Genomic DNA, 20,296 nt, shown 5'->3' with positions numbered 1-20,296 from the left:
TGCACTCGGCAAATACTATGCTTTTAAGTTATTTTATTATGCTATAACTAGTGATGTTACGCTCGAGCCAGTTTGCTCGACACAGTGCCGAGCTTTTGAAGTGAAAGTGTTCCGAGACGGTGTCTGGATCCCTGCTTCAGCACGCCCACAGTCACGTGACTTTCGAGAACGAGGCCTCGTTACGTCACATCGCATGTCGCGGTGCTTCGCGTGAACTTTAAAGGGGTTGAACATTTCAATCTGTCCAGGTCTTAAAAGGCATAGGGGTCTGATTCACTCCTCAAATTGTGGGTTTTTGAGAGGAGGAGATCACGCTAGTGCATTTGCCATTTGTCATTTTGAGAGAAGTTAGGGAGAGTATTTAGTTAGAATTTGGTTTAGATATATCTAGTTGCATTTCATACATTAAATAACACTCAGATACATACGCATAGATTCACACATATACAACACACATTCATTCATAGAAACACACTACACATATATGCACACAAACATACATATTTATCTAATGTTTTAAAACATTTATTGCAAGTACAAAGCAGTGTGAGACAAGCAGTCTTGAGGCTTTATCAGTTTTTTCCACTGTAACAGGCCGTTACGCTGTCATAACGGCCCGTTACGCTGTCAGTTTAAAAGATTACGCTGTGATTAGGTCCGCTACGCTGTTATTTTGACAGATCAGGGTTCTTGCCAGCGCATTTCAAAGATTACCCTGTTGTTATGAGAGTGTGTGGCTCCGTCATTTGAGAGGCAGAGAGAGCAGCGTGTGTGTGTGTGAGAGAGGGGGAGAGCAAGATGTCCCAGCGACCCTGAATGCAGCGCGAGCGAGAGAGACGGCAGTCGGTTCGGTAGAGGAGGAGAGAAGGTGTGTAGTTCTGGGTTGGTGGTACTGTGCGGTTCAGCCACTGTTTATAGACAATAAAGGCTGCAGTGTTCTTCGATGCGGCTGGGCTCCTGTGTCTTTGCCTCTATGGCTGCTGAGGAAGTGAAGGGCGTTAACCCCGGGCTTCCTGACCACAGTCGGGCGCCGAACAGGAAGGGTTAACACTGTGATTAGGGCCGCTGCGCTGTTATTTTGACGGGTAATGCCATGTGCGTTTGTTTTTATCAACTGGGTGCCTATCTAGGTTAATTTATGTCTGCCCATCTCAGCCGTACTTTCCTGTCGATTGACCCGTTCCCATGTATTGCGCGTGTGCGTGCGGGAGGATCTGCTGTTACGCTGAAAAAAAAAAACCTGGTGAGAACCCTGGTGTGCATATTTATGCTGGTGTGTACAACTGGAGTTGGAAAAATAACTTCCACATTTTTAGATAACTTGCAAGGGCAGAATTGTGCCCACTGAACTTCTGAATTTAATAGAATAAACATACCTACTTTCATTCAAAAAATTGCAGAACAAATCATTTCACCTTGAAAATTTCCTGGACATACCTTATCTTGAAGAACAAAACTCTTTCAAGCCCTATGTCACTACATAGGGAAGTATAATTATATATAAAATACCTGCAATCAACTTTTACTAGAACACAGGATGAATTAAAGATATTATCATAAGGAGTAGGCCAGTAATGGCCTAGTTTGAGGGTGAAATTGAGCATGGTGCAGTGATGGCTAGAAGTTGGGACTTTGCATGGCTATAGTAAGAGGACAGATGAGTTTCTGTGCAAATTTGCAGATCTAACCCTGATCTGTCAAAATAACAGCGTAGCGGCCCTAATCGCAGCGTAATCTTTTAAACTGACAGCATAACGGCCTGTTACGACAGCGTAACGGGCCGTTATGCTGAAATGCGCTGGCGAGAACCCTGCACACTATATATTCATAACAGGTAATGCTCAGATTCGTGACTACCAGTAATGGCCTAGTTTGAGGGTAAAATTGAGCATGATGCAGTGATGGCTAGAAGTTGGGACTTTGCATGGCTACAGTAAGAGGACAGATGAGTTTCTGTGCAAATTTGCAGATCTCTACCACCTGTGCTACAATGACTTCAGGGTCCTTGAAAATTAGGCACTTTTCATGGGGGGCAATGTTCAGCAGTCCATATCTCTCTAAATAATGAGCCTAGAGGGCTCCCCCTGTATAAGTTATAAGCCAGTCTGGTCTACAGCAATACTAAATGGTGCTAAGACATTAATCTGTAAGATTTCTGGTATTTTTAACACCCTTAACCCTACTCGCCAGTGGTTTTTTACAAATAATTTATACATTTTGAGCAAGCCCCCCTGCTCTGCAGAGACTTCTCCTGAGTGTGTGTGTTGTTTCTAGGACATCACCAACATGTAGAGAGCTTGGAGAAAAAATTTATAGTCACCGTGATACCCAGAAGCAGAGATATAAGCATTTTAAAACCTAAAAATTCCAGGCGAGGATTGTGGGAGGGCATTTTGGCCTGAATTATTAAAATTTGAAAATGCCATAACTCAAAAATTATTGGGAGTATAAGCCTGTAAGTTTGCATGTAAAGATTTTTTAAAATCATGATTTCCCTCCACCAGCACACACAGTAAAATTGAAGATGGTGCTGCAACCACCTTCCTGAATATTTGGTGTTTTGGGATGGAATAAGCCGTCTGTGACTCGTCCTGTCTCCTAAAGCCGTAGTACTCCGAATCTTGGAGGCGCGCTGTTTTTTAGGCACAAGTTGTTCGTTACAGTCGTCTTTCTCGTGTCCTGCCATGTTGTATTGTGGCGCTGGTAGCAAAAGTGCTATTCGGGGTGGGGGAGGGGGGTTTAAGGTCGCACTCAATTGGTCACAAGTAAACGTCTATGCATGCAAAAAGCATGATTTATGCATCTAAATAATCATAAAATTATCATGCAACTTTGCTATATGGATATCACATTTACCATTATATGTATAGAGATCATTCATGATCTAAAGAAAGCGCACGTACAGAGAGTATAGAAGTAATGTGTTCAACTGCATTCCACTGTTAACATGTTGGGTTTCACTGATGAGTCAAATCAACAGTACAGTAACCAGCAGTAAAATAAGAATAACATTAAAATCCAAATGTCCTGACAGGTTTGAATGCTGAAGAGGACAGCAGCTTTATTCAGACAGATTTTAATGGATCCCCATCAAACCTGTCTGTTAGGGCATTTCAACCAAGGGAACCGGATGAGAACCAATGGTTCAAGGTAAGGGCCGGTGCGGGTCTGGCTCAGGTCTCGTGCTGCCGAAAATCCCGTTTGCTTTTCCACCGGCTATCAGCCGAGTTGCGGCAGCGTCGTTGTGTCACTGCAAGACGTCAGTACGTCACTGCATGCGTAGCCGTTCCGCGATGGTGGCGCACCGTAAACATGGAGGTGCTGTTCCTGACTTTTACAGCCTACAGTGCGACCCAGACACAAATAATCTGGCTGTTAGTAGCTACTTATCTTTATCGTAGTCACGGGTAATGGCGATTACGTTTGAGAAGACAGGTCAGAGATGTTTTGATTCTTAACAGTGAATGTGTTAGCGTTACTTTAGCTACTTAGCCTCAAATACGTTTGCATCCATTACATAGCGGTTAAACAAACGCAATAAATTGATGATAGTATCTATATTTACCTTTATAGATGATCTTAATTACGAGACAGAGGTCAGCTGTTGTCTGGGAACATCCGTGATCACGCTACTGGTGGGACACAACTGTACTGGATTTCAGCTGAAGGCTGCTGTTCTGTGCAAACTGTCATGAGACATTTTTATTGTGATATACCCTTCACTGCTGTTAGCTTTTGTTTCAATAAATAGTTTGAGATGAGGAAATCACTATTGCATGTTTCTACTTAAATGCCCTACTTTCATGATTTAATATCACCATAGCATTAACTTTTACATTTTCCATAAATGTCACCTGAAAGTTGAGTAACTTTTTGTGAGTAATGTACACTGACAGTCATTAAAAACTTTGAGACCATATTTTTCAACATGATTTTTATTTTGAAGCCCGAAACTGGATTTAGAATTTAGAATAAAGAATTTCACAAAAGAAAACGGCACCTGGCAAGCACAAAGTCACAGCAGTCAATAGCGAGTATGGCCTCCATCTGCTTGGATGCAGGCAGCAATCTGTCGGCGCATGCTTTGGACCAGGCTTCTGATTGTGGGTTGGGAACAGCCCATACGCCTGGATACATCACTGTAGCTCAAAGCGGCCTCCACCATACCCAGTGCCCGGAGACGTCGTTCATGTGATAGACGCGGCATGATGCTGTTCACTGGACTAACAATGGTGGCCTTTTTTGGGCCTTTATATAGGCCTTCAGAACCCATTCTCACATTGTGCAGATACTCACTGAGTATTGCTTGGTGTGTATTTGGTTCACTTTAGCAAAGTGACCAACCCATGTGCAATGAATCATGACAAAATGACAACTCATCATTATCTCAACTACCAGGGCACTAGATCATCAGTAAATCCACAATGAATAATTACAACCCCCCTACAAGTAGAATTCTGGGTACATTTCTACCTCAAAGTTTCTATTGACTGTCAGTATATGTAGACACGTCACATAAGCACACTTCAATAATATATCTGCTGCAGTTTATCTAGCTTTGTGTGACATAGGTTGTAAGAAACAACATGTGTTGCTGATATGTTTCAGATTGAAATCTGCTTGAAAAGCACAACTGCTTATCTGTCAAAATGTGTGTAACAAAAGTGTGCACTGAACACTGAATAAAATCTCTGTAGATTATAGACAAAACACGCATCTTTAATCACAAATATATTTGTATTCACCCAAAGTGCAAGAGTAAAATACCAGTGTACTTAAATAGCTAAGAAGGAAAAGAATTTACAAAAAATATGATTATTTTTCATTTAAAAAAAGGCAGAAATAGTGGACAATGCAGTTTAATTCTGGGACAGTTGCTCCAGCACCGACACCATGCGTCCCATCAGTGCAACCAAGGTTTTCATTCATCTTCTGGATGTTCTGGAGAATGGCAGAGGTCACGTCTTGGTGTCTTCAGATCTGTTCCAAGAACCGTTCCTCTGACGTCTCCAGATACTGCAGAGGATCCACAGCAGCTTCCTGCTTCCTTTTCCTGCATAAAGCACCCAAGCAGCATTAGTTGTCAGTAATTATTTTCTATATTCATAAACACAGTTAACTTAAAATAAATGTTGAACTTTGTGATTTTAGGATGGGTCAAAAGATAACATACTGATCATGTTGATGTCTGCATAGTCTAAACCAGGGGTCGGCAACCTTTAACACTCAAAGAGCCATTTCGACCCGTTTCCCACAGAAAAGAAAACACCGGGAGCCGCAAAATCCTTTTGACATTTAAAATGAAGACAACACTGCATATATCGCTTTTTTACCTCTATGCCCTTGTTAATCAGTCGTGATTAATTAATTACAAAGCCTTTAATTAGATAGATTCATTGTTTTAATCGTGTCCTTCCACTAATATTTATCTTACCTGGTTAATGTCATTTTTGCTCCTGGACCTCATATGTTACATAATGTTAGCTGGAAATCAATATTTTGCGAATGCCTATTTAACTTGTAAAATCTATTTATCTTAAGCTAATAACTTTTCTCCGGTAAGTCGCTGCCCTATTTTCCAAGACGACACTCCTCTGACTCTCTGACCTGCTGCCGTGTTCTTGCGAGTAACGTGTATTACCCTATCATGAGTACTTTTGACTCAAAGACGTGTCTTTCTTGGAGTGGAGCTTTAATATACAGGCTTGCCATTCTTGAGTACAAAACGATGTGAAACTACAGGCGTTGCTTCTCCAGGAGTAAAACAAAAAAGGCATGAAACGTGTGGGAATCGGAAGCTCAGTGTTGTTTCTCTGTGTCAATTTTTGCGCTCTCATGTCACAGGGGAAAACCCCAGCAACACATCCGGTGGAGTGACACGGCAAAATAAGAGCGATAATTTCACAATAAAACTATATTAAAATGCATTGAAACGCGCCTGAAAGGCAGAACAATTTATTTTCCAAAGTTACAGGGAGCCACAACAGAGGGCTGAAAGAGCCGCATGCGGCTCCGAAGCCGCGGGTTGCCGACCCCTGGTCTAAACAGATCTTACTTGATTTGGTCTGTAGAGAGGAGGAGCTGTAGGATGGGACCAGTAAGCTGCAGACTAGTGCTCCTGGTAACTCCCCTGGTAACTCCCCTGGTAACTCCCCAACTCCCCTTTTCCACCAGTCAACTCTGCATTGCCTTCACTATACTTGTTATGCTAACTTACATACTGTTTGAATTTTACTGCTAGCTATATATGGAGTATGTTTAATGTCAGAGCCGTACATCATCAGAGTAAACTATGAGTCAGTTTTCAATGTTAGCTTATACTTTGTCTGTGTCACATATCCTGTCATGCATGTATCCAAATGTGTGTTGTGTTTTCCTTGCTTTCCCACCCCTCCCTCTTCTCCCATCCCTCCCCCTTGCCCTCTTCTGTCCTTCTCAACCCCCCCGGCCAGCAGGCAGATGGGTCCCCCCTATATAGAGCCGGGTTCTGCTCGAGGTTTCTTCCCTGTTTAAAGGGTGTTTTCCTGCCACTGTCGCCTTTGGGCTTGCTCTGGGGGTCAGGCATATGTGTTCTGTAAAGCGTCTTGAGACGATTTGACTGTAATTGACGCTATATAAATAAAATTGAATTGAATTGAATTGAATTGAATTGAATTGAACTGGACCTCATCTTTCAAGGCCGACAACTAAATAAAATGAACAAGAAATATTGTTGATAGCATCTGTAATTTAAAACTATTTTCTCCATTAATTATTAATTTGTCCGTACGATGTTAGAAAATGTTACAAAAAATACCTGTAATAATTTCCAGCAGTGCTAAATGCCTTGATATATTTGAGCAACAACTAAAAACCATCAAAGAAATCTGTGTATAAGAAATGAATGCCTTGAATTTCCACATCTGCAAAGCTGGAAAATCACAGAACAATCAGCATTTTACCTTGAAATTATAAAAATAGCTGCACATTAACAGTATTCCTCATTTCATTGTGTTAATTTGATCTTTTGAATAAGTTTTAGACTCGTATTAATAATGTTAAACAGTTTATTGGTTCTTCAAGGGAAATTTCAATGATTATCATATAGTTCAGCAATATGATTAATGGGCCATTGTGTAACAACATGGGAGGTTCTGAATACAGGTCTGGTCATGAAATATTGCTGCTGTTTCTCAGGTTTTATAAGACACTTTTCATAGCTTGTTAGCTTAGCAGCTGCTAACTGGTTAGCAAATAGTCGACCTCTGATCCTGTGTCCGGACCACGTTAGCTAGCGTAACGTTCATAATATTGATGTGGGAGTGTTGGAGCTAGCGTATTCATAGTCGGCTAACAGCAGGGTGTTTAAGAAATAAAACTTACCAGGATCAGGGTCGGTGGTCTGTACTGCGGCCTGCATCAACTCCTGCTCAGCTGTTGCTGGTTGGACCCGGTTGGAATCACGGAATGCAGCCGGTCAAAATTGGGGCTCTTTTTGGCCAAAAACTGCTGCATCCCCACTGCCTTTTCTGGTCCTTGCAGTCATTTCTGAGTTTTTTTGCTTTGTTGAGGAGTTAGTCAGGCTCCGTTCGTGCAGCTGTAGCCGTCTCCCACTGGATTGTTTCGAACACTGGTGTGGTCCAAGAGGCTCCCTCTAACTTCCACTGAATTTCATATGAAGACCACAGTTCCAGGAAGCTTTGGGTTTCCTCCTCAGACCGTTGCTGCTTGGATTTTGCTTCTATATTTACCGTTTTTTAAAACACAAACACCGAACATTACTTCTACTCGCTAGGCTGTTTAAAAATGGCGCTTCTGTGTTTCCGCTGTTGACGGTTGGTCAACGTAACCCCGCCCCCAGCCCCTGACGTACTCGGCTCTCACCTCGGCCCACCGCTGGCCCAGCAACGAGTTGGGGCCGGTGCGAATCCCAGTTTCTGGAGCCCGGAGGCGGCCCACCGTTGAAAAACAAAAAACCGGGGCCAAATCGGGCACCGACTCCAACTTCGAACCGACACTACCTCGGTCGAAAAGGTCTAAGCGTTGTGTGTAGAAAAGTTCCCAGTGGTGTTTACCATTAGAATCTTTGTGATCCTGTATCCACTGTGGAACAACGTGTTCATAGAAATGTTCACTCATTTGGAGATGCTTGTATCATTCCTGCTGCTGTGTCATGGCTCCTAGACTTCTATTATAAACCATCATATTCTTTTTGCATCAAACATTCGACTCTTGAGCTGATTTTGTTGGAGACAGCCAGTCCTGGACAAAGTGACAGATGTCTCAGATCTCTCATCATCACAGTAGTAACCATTATCTTTTGTCTCTTTGTCCCTCCAGAGCTCCCACAGTCGTATGTCTGTGAGAATGAGAAGACTGTTGTTGACCATCAGCCCCATGACCAGGAGAGAAAGTCCATGGTGGACCATGAGGACCCAGAGCCTCTACAGATTAAAGATCAGCAGGAGGAACTCTGCACCAGTCTGGACCAATCAAACCCAGAGTTTTCTCAAATTAAAATGGAACAGGAAGAATCGTGCACCAGTCTGGACCAATCAAACCCAGGGTTACCACAAATTAAAGTGGAACAGGATGAACTCTGCTCCAGTCGGGAGGAAGAGTTAATTGGATTGAAACAGGAGACTGATACCTTTGTGGTGACTCCTGCTGATGAGGAAAGTGACCACAGTGAACCAAATCCAAACAGTGACCAGCTCCTGTTTCACATCTCTTGTGTAGCTGAGAGCCCAGATCAGGAAGGAAGCAAGGATGTAGACTCAGGATCAACTAGATGTATCGAGCAGAAACCAAGACATCAGAGTAACAGCAGTCACAGTAATGATGTAGACAATGCTCCAACGTCAGAGAGACATTGTGATAATGACAAGGCAAGAAAATCTCTACCATGTGATGTCTGTGGCAAAGCTTTTAGGCATAAGTCAAATTTATTCATTCATCGCAGAACCCACACAGGTGAGAAGCCGTATTCTTGTGAAACCTGTGGGAAAAGCTTCAGTCAAAGGACCAATTTGACAGCCCACATGAGATGTCACACAGGTGAGAAGCCATATGTTTGTAACACTTGTGGAAAAAGATTTTCTGATTCATCAACACATAGAAGGCACACGGCAATTCACAAAAAGAGAAAGCCATATTCTTGTGGCACCTGTGGAAAAAGCTTCATTCAACGGACCTCTTTGACTGCTCACATGAGAATCCACACAGGTGAGAAGCCATATTGTTGTGGAACCTGTGGAAAAAGCTTCAACCGTAGTCATCGATTAAAAGCCCACATGAGAATCCACACAGCTGAGAAGTCGTGATCCTGAAACATTTGTGGAAAACATGTCAGAACTAAGCTTGAAACAACATGGAAGAATTGGTAGATGTTTTAGTTTTAAAGCACCTTTAGCCTGTGCTTCAACAACAATTGTGAGGAAGTATGTCAGCAATCCTTGATGATCAGACCAGATGGAGTCTGGACTGTGGTGGTGGTGGAGCAGGCAGAAGAACCAAACTGAATGTCTGGATGGATATGGTATTGGTACAGACTGCTACATTTCTGCTATCATGACATCCTTCATCAGCAGAGCAGTGATTGGAGATATTGTGAAGCTGTTTGGAACATTTTCACATCCTGCTGAGAGAACATGGCTGTTCAGGTGTGAACATACTGCTGGAATCCACTCAGCTTGAGCTCTGCCATCTTTCAAGTAAAAGGAGGCAACGAGATACTGAGACATTGTGACAGTAGGACACAACAGAGTGTGTCACTGCAGCAGAGGAGATCTGGACATGAAATAAAGTTGTAATAAAACGTCTACATCTCCATGACTGCTTCATGAAATGTTTTGTATGTTTTCAAACAGATGAACATTTACAAGTTGTGTAGTAATGAATGTAACATTGAAGAACCTCAGCAAGACATAACCAACATTATGTTTTTAACCAACACACAAGTGGTTTTACTAGTCGTAGCTGATACACTCCTGCAAATGTCAAAACCAGAAATGTTAAAAACAGGTGAAGCTGTGCTGCAGTTTCTGCTGGTTAGATAAAGGCCTTATGCTATTTATTTCTTCTATTGTCACCACATAGGTCATCTGTGTGATTTGTTAGTAGGATCTCATTGTGTCGTCATACAGCACATTGAACCCTTGTGTTGTCTTAACGTCCTGAACACTCCTCCTGTCCTCAGGGTCAAAAATGACCTGCCTCCACTGAGCCTCTAAAATAGAGCAGCTTAATGGAATTTTTAACCAAAAATCTATTTTACATGAAGAAACAACCTGTCATGCATCACACACTTTGTGAATCCCTCTGTCTTTGCTTCCTCGGAGGGTAGAAAGACTATTTAATCAGTGAACACCATTCGTTTTTATACCATTGTTCATGCTGTAACTGTTTTTTTCTTTAAGTAGAGGTTATTATTATTGCTGCTAAAGGTACTGCATAGGTGTAAACATTGTTGTTTTGCAAGAGATAATACTTCTATAGCCTAATAAAGTACTAGAAATGTGCAGAAATGAACTTGAAATGCATTTTTGAAGGCAAACAGTGTACTGTATACTGTGGAATGGAATGTGAAACTACAAAATACTAGAATTCTCTCATCGTTTGACTCATTGCTCCCACTGCCAAGCTGCATAACCTACATCAGTCATAAGAATAGAAGAAATAACAGATTCAAGCAAAGTATTACAAACATATTAAGCTCTAATTAGCACACGGAGCACAGAATGCAGCTGTATTTGTCACACGTGCAGCACACAGTATTTGTTTTACAGTCCTTCTTGTTACTCCTGGATGACTGAAAAAAAATCTGATCTCTGACCTGCTGGGAACTGAAACCTGAAAACTGCCCTCATGGCTTCAGCAAAGAGAGAACTGGTGGTGTTGTCACCTGCAGCACCTTTCTAGCCTCTGAACACGTTCACCGTTAGTAAACGATGCTTTCAGAAATGTTCCATTTGTTTGAAATTGGTAAAACTTGAGATTTGTTGTGGATGGTTGATGTGGCACCTGGACAAGAAAGTTTTAGTTTTTGTGAGATCAGTAGCACACTCTCAGTTTGTGTGTGTGTCACATGGACTGCACAGATTCAAATACTTTTTTTACCAGCAGTCAAAAGACTTGATTTTCCACGGTTAAAAAAAAAACGTGCACAAATGCAATGGGCAATGAAGGACATTTATTTCCTCAATTTAAAAACCGACAACACAAGATAAAAACAATCTCTAAAAAAAAATAAACTAAAATCCTACTAGAATTGATAAAAACAATCTCTTAAAAAATAGACTAAAATCCTACTAAAATCTATAGAAAAAAAAACAGTCCCGTTGGGGGCATCAGATCAATAAAACAGAGCACACTGGTCTTTTTGAGGCTATGCTTATCTTGGCCGGTGTAATAGTCCTTCAAAGGGAATCTTCTCTGGGGAACAGGCGACGCAGGGCGATGAGTGACGAGCAGCACACTTCCTCCTTGGCCTCCGTACCTCCGAGTCCTCCTCACGGCTGGTCCGACGTGATGCAGCGCTGTGGAAGAGGGAGCGTCATTCAGTTTTCGGCACACCATAAAAACAACCAACCACACACACACTGCTGGGTAGGATGGTTCACGTCCCTTCACTTATCTGGGAATCTGTGTTGTATCAATCCTCCTCGGCATCCGTCGCTCACTTCAGCCCTCCGTTCCTGCCTCCGTGCAGCCACGACCCGACTCAGTCCGCCTCCGTCCTCTCCCCTCGAACCAGCGCTGCTTACTGCATGTAGCGTGGAGTTTCTTTGGCTCGGTCCACTCTTGTGTTGCTCCACTTTGTTCCCCGTCTGTCCCCAGTTCTACTCACGGCTGCGCTGTTACTCCTCCGCTTGGTTTCCCCCTTGTGCGCTCTGTTAGTCCTCTGTTCGCCTCTTCTCTGTTGCACATGTGTCCCTCTTTTCTGCATCAGCTCAGGTCGCTCTGTCCAATCAGTCGCGGTCTCTGCTAAATCAGTCCCAGCTGTCTTCACTAATTACAACTCAAAAAAAAAGAAAAAAGATCACTCCACCCAGTAACATGCACACTCAAAATAAACCCATGCAACTACAAAATAGAAACATAACAAAATAACCACTACCAACAAAACCATGCAACTATAAAATAAAAACTAAACAATTAAAATAAGCACTCCAAACCATGCACTAAAATACAAACTAACAAAAATACAACTGGTACTGTGACATGTGTACATGTGTGTGTTGCATAGTGTGTCTGTGAACTTGGGTTGTGTGGGTTCATGGATGGGCAATGATGCACCTGTACGTCGTTTATCTGACATCAGTCAGCGGGCAGGCATAATCTAAGTTTTTCATTCTGAGTGTTCACTGTTCATTATTTTCATGTTGTGGTTGTAAAGGTGTGTGTAAGTCTGTTTTAGCCCTATGTGACAAAGACAATCTATGCGACTGGTCTTTTTACTGCTTTCTTGATGGGTGCAGTGGAGACGGACAGGAAAAGAGGGAGAAGAGTGGAGGGAAGACATGCAGCAAAGGGCCGCACGCAGGAATCGGGGAAGTCGGGCATTTGTTGCATTTATTGTTGATGAATTAAAAAAAATTGATACAGAATACAAAAGATTTACACTGAAGAGTTTTGAAGAAGGCCGAGTTCCTTGATGCAGCCACATGGTCAATAAACTGTTTGCCTTCCTCAGCTACACCAGATGCTGTGGCAGCTGGTTCTTAAACCTTCCTCTTTGGGCTCCACTTTCAACTTCCTCAGCCAGATGGAGTTAAACTCTCTGGTCTCCTCTAGGGGTGTAAACACACCTATAGCCATTCATTCTCCCATAGACACAATGCACTCTCTCTTCTGTTCACATCCACATACTGATAACAAAAGGGAATGTACAAAATCAACATGAAGCTCAATTTGGTTCCTTCACCAACTTTATTGTCATTACACAGAGTCCAAGTATAAAGTCAAATGCAGTTGAGTACGTAACTGTAAGCACAAAATAAGCAGTAAAAGTGCTTCATGAACAGTTTGGGTGTCTCCATTATGATACGTTATAAACAGTACTAAGTATTGTGATCACATTAAGTATATAAATGGAATCTAAATTCAGAAGGAGTCAGAATTCATGAATAACATCATCAAGGCCCATACTGAAGAAGAATGGGGTTCTCATATACAAACTTACTCAGGCCGATCTAACAACACTGATAATGGTGAAGTCACTGTTGGTTTATTCTTTCCAGTTTTCAAGATCAGAAAAGGCTTTAGAGTTCCAGATGACGGCATTCACTGCAGAGATATCAGGGATCATTTTGGCCCTTTGATGGGTGATGGACAACAAACTGGTCAAGTCAGTCTTATGTAGCGATTCATCAGCTGTGTTGACATCTATAAAGAAGCAAACTCCAAATCCAGACCCAATTTTCTCTTTGAAATATTTCAAGCACTGTTTCAAATCCACAGAGCAGGGTGTGAGGTGGTTTTATTTGGGTTCCAGCACATATGGTGTGGAGGGCAATGAGGAAGCAGATAGCTTGGCACAAAGAGCAACCAAGGAGGAAAGAATAGAATTTGATTTAGCACACAGAGAGTCAGATTATGACTGTTATTAACAAACTAGTCAAAGAAATATGGCAGAGGGTTCAGGAGACAAAAGAAGAGGGGGACTGATTTTGCTATTCAAGGTAAAATGGAAAAGTAAGAAGGCACTTCAGTGGTGCAAGAAGAGGCTCAATTGTTCTAACCTGGCTAAGACTCAGACACTGCAGTCTGAAAAGTGGACTGGCTTTGATTGGGAAGCACAGAGACAGGAACTGTGAGTGTGGTGATCTAGAAACTGTGAGAAATGTTCTTCTGAAGTGTAAGCTCTACTCATGCCAACAGAAGAAACATTAGAGACTAGGAGCAGCTGGACGAACTGTTTTTAATCTTTGCTTTCTACTTAACATGGAGGAGTGGACAAATATGAAGAAACTTCTGTACTTTCTCATAACCACAGTAGGTGGCAGCAATACGCCAGTGATGCGTCTAGTCCGCCTAATTCAATGAGGAAGAAGAAAGTAACTCAGTGTTTCTGCCGGAACTTCACAGTGTGACACCCGGCGGATGTAAACAAAGAAGCATGAGCAGAGTTAGCTTCACTGCTGTGTGGACTGAGCTATAAAACGGCTGTATTATAGTATGAATGAGAAATATCAGAGCGAGAAAGTAACGATGTGTTCAGTTGAGTATCTGAGAGAGTTGATCAGCGACAGACTAGCTGCTGCTGCTGGAGAAATATTCACAGAGTTTGAAAAAACCATCGTCCAGTACCAGGAGGAGATCGATCGTCAGCGCAGACTGCTGGATGTCATCTGGAAACCACACATCCCCTTACAGCCCATAGGTGTGTATGTGTTTTGATGGTGAAGAATTCCACTCTTGCATTATGTAGATAATCAAACTGGGAACATCCACTGGTGTGAAGCAGTCCACCACCGCCGAGAAAGGTGTGAAGTGAGCAATCGCTCGTATTTAGGGGAGCCTGTCTATACTTGACATTACGGTAATATATTTCTAAATGAAATGCCTTAAAAATTCCGAGTTTCCACAGACTCATTCCACCTCAGTCTTGTAGTAGACCACCCCAGGAAGACCCCCATCTGGAATATGAATCATAATTTTGCCATAATACACTCCTAGATATGTGGATTTTAGAGGCATTTTTATTTAGAAATGCCACATCAGATTGACCCCAAATTGATTGGGGGTCTTCCTGGGGTGGTCTACTACAAGACTGAAGTGGAATGAGTCTGTGGAAACTGGGAGTTTTCCTGTAATATGAATCATAATTTTGCCAAAATACACTCCTAGATATGAAGTTTTTAGAGGCCTTTTATTTTGAAATGGCACATCACATTGACCCCAAATTGAGTGGGGATCTTCCTGTTGCGGTCTAGTACAAGACTGAAGTGGAATGAGTCTGTGGAAACTGGGAGTTTTCCCGCAGTTCTATATTACCGTAATGACAAGTATAGACAGGCTCCCCTAAATACGAGCGATTGCTCACTTCACACCTTTCTCGGCGGTGGTGGATTGCTTCACACCAGTGAACATCCTCCCTATTGACATCAAATCCGCCGGACATAGCAGACTGAGACCGCAATGTGGGGGAACCACTCAAAGACATAATAAAGAGTAGACGCCGCATCGACCGCTACTGCCTATAGACCCATTTACTGTTGGTAAATAAAGAGGGCTGCTCACCCTGGAGCCAGAAGTATGGCGGCTCGCAGTGGCTTGTCAAGCCATGCAGGTGCATTATCAGTAAAAGATCGTGAAAAATACTTTAAAAAACTCACTTTAACAAATGGCAAGAGGCTCCCACATCCCTGTACACTTACCAAATGGGACTATGACGTTAGTAAGTGGCCCAATATTCAGTGGCCTGATATTTATTTATATTTAGTTGAAAAACCTAGCATGTACACTAGAGAGAAGCTGCGAGCATACAAATCTATAGAGGCCTATGATTATGCAATTTATACAAGGACACTGACTAAGAGTTTTGTGTTTTGATGTCTGAAATCCTACCCAGCCAAAGGCAAGGGCAGAAGCCTACGATGTATGAGGCATGGATGATCATCAACAAAGTGGAGAACTACATACAAACAGCAAACTGCACCTTTATGGCGGCGACTCCAGCCACATTATTGTTCATGTCCCCCTGTCACAACAGTCGACAGGGCTTTTATTAGTGGCTCTAATCGTGTGGGAACCGACAGCTCGTCAGTATATTTTGCACTGATTTCACTTTATTTGCCACAACAGAGCACACACGTGCATTGTTGATGGTATCCTCCGTCCAATCTGCTGGCTTGATAGCCTGGAGCCACAGCCGCCTTCAGTTGCTCTGAAACGGCTGAGAGTAGGGTTGACAACTGTCCCGTAAATTGGGCTAAATTGATTTGTCTCATACGGGATCTCAAATGTCCCGTATTTGTGGGCGCCGCCATTACTGTGGTGTAACAGCACGTCTACTCCTAAATGCTGCCTGCTGAGACAGCGGCAGATATGCTTGTAATCAAAACGTTACAGAACCACAAGAGTACTGTCAAATATGTAGGTCTGGAGCTCACGCTACACTCTGGCAGCTGACCACACTCCAGAATTCAGTCAATAACAACTACCGGGCATAATCAACAGCAACAAAACAGAAACACGAACACTGATCCAGCATCATGTCTCACAAGAACAAGGCTGGGGCCACATATTTTAGTTTACCAGAGTTTAAGACGATAACAAACCAAACCTCAGCCTGAGCTGACCGTCCTGTTTCTACAGCCCGTCTGTGAACACAGATCACACACAAACACAACTCCAAAATGACTGGAAAAGTCATAATTCCATCTATTTGCTTGCAAGTTGGATAGAATAGATCATTCAGCATGACAATCTGCTTCATATCTGTCTTTGGTTTCATTTTACACATTAAAACCCTTTAAGCTTCAGTGTACCGCCGGCGGTACGCCTACTAATTTGCATAGGAATTTCAGGAATGTCCGACGGGTGCAAATGCGATTATACAAACACTATACACCGATGGAAAGCTTAGATTCTCATGAATACGCCGGTATAAACCACTTTCAGATGCAATTACCACAGCGGGTGAGAAAAACACATTTGTCTGACAAAAACAAATATCCATCCATCCGTTCTCTGTACACGGCTTCAACGCACACAGCGCGACTCACATTTCCGGGTTTATTATTACACACAAAAAAAAAGATTCCACAAAAAACGGCCATAATCCAACCTTTTACATCCAGACGACACAAGCCAGTAAACTATTTTGTCCAAAACATGTCCTGAAGTCGGTATAAAATCCCCGAATCGATCGTTTTCAAGGAAATGCACCTCCCGATGCGCGTCCAATATTCCCCGTATTTTTCGTAATTTTTTTATTTAAAAATAGAATATTAGCGATTTTTTGTACTGAAAACGGCTGGAATTGACTGAAGCTTAAAGGGTTAAGTCACCAGTAGCCTGAGTAAACTCCCAGTTAGCCCATAGCCTTTAAACTCTGATTAGCAGCTCACAACCACATATCTTCCAAACAAAACACCAACACAAACTCTGCATAATATATATAAATCATATGTGGAGTATTAATATAATCAATATATCAGAGAAAATTATTATATAAATCATATATAGACTATCAATATAATTCATACATATATATTAAAAAGATATATCAGAAAATGATAATGTATATTATCAGCGTCTACTCTTTATTATGTCTATGGAACCACTGATCTATCCGCCTTATTTCGCCCGGCCCACTTTTAATTCTTCGTTGTTCCGCATTTTGTCTTCTCACTTCCGGTCAGCCCTTTCCGGGTAGCCGGCTCCACAGAGTTACAGCATCAAAATGTCAACAGATGCGACACCAGGGGCTCTAAAATGTTTTTAAAAGCAGACGTGAACCCGAGCCAGGCCAGCAGTACGAGTCACTTGGCGTGGGTGCTAGTTAGCAGTAGCAGCGCGGTGGAGACAACGGGATGCTGCTGCATCGCTGGATTAGGACAGTCGTGCAGTCATGCAGCCTCGATATTATGGAAGGTAAAAGTCCTACACCTTACTCTTCTTTTTGTCATGACTTGTTTTGCCATCATTGTTATCATTATTATAATTACTGAAGAAAAGTTTTCTCTATTAAAAAAACGGTGGCGCTTCAGACAGTAATATTTGTTGCTTTGTGCATGTAATACGTGCTTAACGTTGTGGTTCTAACGTCAAAATATTTAAAATATGAACTATTTATTTCTTACATTGTGTTTGGACTGCATTTAAGGCTCTATTACAGAGTTTTATGGATATAGCAGAAGTAGAAGTGGTAGTTTTCTTGCTGTTGTGGTGCACGACAACTGAGTGACTAAAGAGGAAACGCTGAATATGATTCATTGTATTACTTTGCATTCATTCATATTATATGGGGTGCCGTCTGTAAAGCAGCTCATGCTAAAAAAAGCAACATTTTGTCCCATTTAGCTTCAAACCAGGTAAAAACAAGTGCTGTGATTTTTTTTTTCTGGTGACCTTTTACAACATTTACTGCAATATTTCTCATCTTAGAAATATCTTAAATAGTTTAATGTAAGTATTAAATGTCAGACATAAATGATAAATATAAATGCTAAATATAAATGTTAATGTCATATTTAACATGTTGTAAAAAGTCACCAGAAAAAATCTCACCACTTGTTTTTCATGGTTTGAAGCTAAATGTGACAGAATGAGCTGCTTTACAGACGACACCCCATAATATTAATGAATGCAATAGTTTTCATAGAAGACAGCTGTTAAAGTTCAAATTGTCCTCTTTTATATGACAAATATAAACTAATCAAATAATCATTTCTGATGACAGGTTGAAGATGCTGTGTCCAGTGGGCTAACTCATCCTGCACGGATGAACAACGGCTCTGGAATGTGGGGACTCAGAGGAACCTTGGCTCAAAGCGACTGATCGGACAACTGCAGACCTGTCTGTCTGTCTGCCAAACCCACCTCTGCTTCAATCCAGCCAGCGTCCTGCAGAAACTCTTTTCCTCCTACAAAAATGCACTTTCTCCTTTATCTTAATCTTTCACTTCATAAATAAATCCCATTACTTTTTTAACCAAATTCTGTGTTGATGTCTACACTTAAGGCCACACTCAGTCATTACAGCAGTAAGTGTTTTAAAAAATAAGTATTTGTAACATAAACACATTGATAACATTTGTTAATAACAAACAATTTACAAACAGGTCAGAAATGTTTAGGTTTATTACAATTATACTGTGAAGATGTCAGATGAAAGGGGCTTCAGATGGAGTGATGATCTTGCTGCATAGCTGTGTTCAGAGACAGACAGATCCTCCCACTGAGGTTCCACATCACAACGTGGAGGCATGTGAATGTGCTCATCCTTCTCCTCTGCATCCTTGACGCTGACTGTCATATCTAAGTTACAAAAAACACAATGAAATGTTTTTTATTAGGAATTAAGCTTCAACCAGAACATCCACGGGTCATGTGAGTGTTGCTAAGGTCCACATAATGACAAGTAGTGCAGACTAACAAGAATTAAAAACACTGAGACTGACCAACGCTGCAAACTTTAAGTCTTACAAGTATCCAGAAATAATGTAAGCTACATTAAGACTGATCACAGTGTTCAAAACCACCATCTTAATAACATTTAAAATGTAATTTTAGAAATGGTTTCAGTTAATTGTTCATAACTGATCATTAAATGTAATCACAGCATGGATCATGGGAACTTTACGTCAGGCTAAACAATATTTACTCCCCCCTATCTGACAACCTCTTCAAAGCCCGCCGTGGCTTCTTTACTGGAGCATCATAGCCGAGCCATTTCTCGGGGTAAGGGTGCTCCTCTGTCGGCTCTCTGTCCACAAAATGAAACGAACATACATAAGGGCGCTTCAGTGGGCACTTAAGGTTGAGCGCTTTCAGCCACAGCCGTATGTGCTCCTCATCTTTGGGCGGACGATGTAGATTATATGGTGCCCCACAACACTCCGATCTTTCCACGTGATGTTCAAAACTAGCCTAGCCACGCTAGACCCAGCTCTGAAGACGCAAGGGTCTAGGAACGCTCGACAGGGAGGGAGGCGGGCTAAAAGTTTGTCTTTCAAATCACTCTGCATCAATTGGGTAGGTATACAACCAATCAGCTCAACGAATAGGCTGACGTAGTTCCGAGAGCGCCGGACATCAGAGGATGCGGTAGTTCGGTGAAACCTTATTTATACAGTCAATGGGTGAAGCTCAAGTATATTACAGACATGTTAACAGAAAGATTATTCAGAGTCGATGCTAATGGAGCTCAACGACTGTTGTCGTTTTTGTTGTCGACCCTGGCAGAGAATTAAATTCGTTGCCGTGGGTTGTCTAGCGCAGCTAGGCTAGCTGTTTCTGGTTGTTTCTGTCAGAATCGTCGCACTTCTGTCGTCACTTAGTTACGCTCGCCTTCTGACTCTACACTTCATGGTGATTTGTCGGCCAGTTTTAGGAGCATCCAACCTCGAGGCTTACCGAGGGTAACTAGACCCTTGCGTCTTCAGAGCTGGGTCTAGCGCGGCTAGGCTAGTTCAAAACAGGTTTGTTTCAAAAACTCTCTCCTCTTGGCCCAGTTATTATGGCAGCCTCGACATCTTGATGAAATAAAATCACTATCTGGTTAGCTTGCACCGCTTGTTCCTTTTGCTGACAACTGCACTTCCGGTCTGAAGTGGAAATCAAAGGACAAAATGCTGTAATATGGCGC

General features: G+C 42.1%; 1 protein-coding gene across 5 annotated transcripts in view; it reads left to right on the top strand.

The window, feature by feature from the left end:
* The window catches only part of LOC127535658 (zinc finger protein 239-like), a 62,010-nt gene that overhangs the window by 2,419 nt on the left and 39,295 nt on the right, over positions 1-20,296 (top strand). The window contains exons 1-3 of one of the 5 annotated variants that reach the window (XR_007944510.1): positions 14,003-14,362; positions 17,349-17,580; positions 18,389-18,645. The exons of 1 other annotated variant lie outside the window; for it this stretch is intronic. Coding sequence is in view for 2 of the 4 variants with exons in the window: in XM_051954194.1 (XP_051810154.1) it covers positions 8,320-9,302 (983 nt within the window). In the remaining 2 variants the exon portion in view is untranslated. Of the gene's footprint in view, positions 1-8,319; positions 10,510-14,000; positions 14,363-17,348; positions 17,581-18,388; positions 18,646-20,296 lie in introns of those variants that run through there. 3 more of the 5 variants (XR_007944509.1, XM_051954194.1, XM_051954190.1) reach the window with 3 other exon arrangements.

The sequence above is a fragment of the Acanthochromis polyacanthus genome, chromosome 10, assembly GCF_021347895.1.
Source record: "Acanthochromis polyacanthus isolate Apoly-LR-REF ecotype Palm Island chromosome 10, KAUST_Apoly_ChrSc, whole genome shotgun sequence".
Taxonomy (NCBI): domain Eukaryota; kingdom Metazoa; phylum Chordata; class Actinopteri; family Pomacentridae; genus Acanthochromis; species Acanthochromis polyacanthus.
This window is presented reverse-complemented; position numbering and strand designations above follow the sequence as displayed.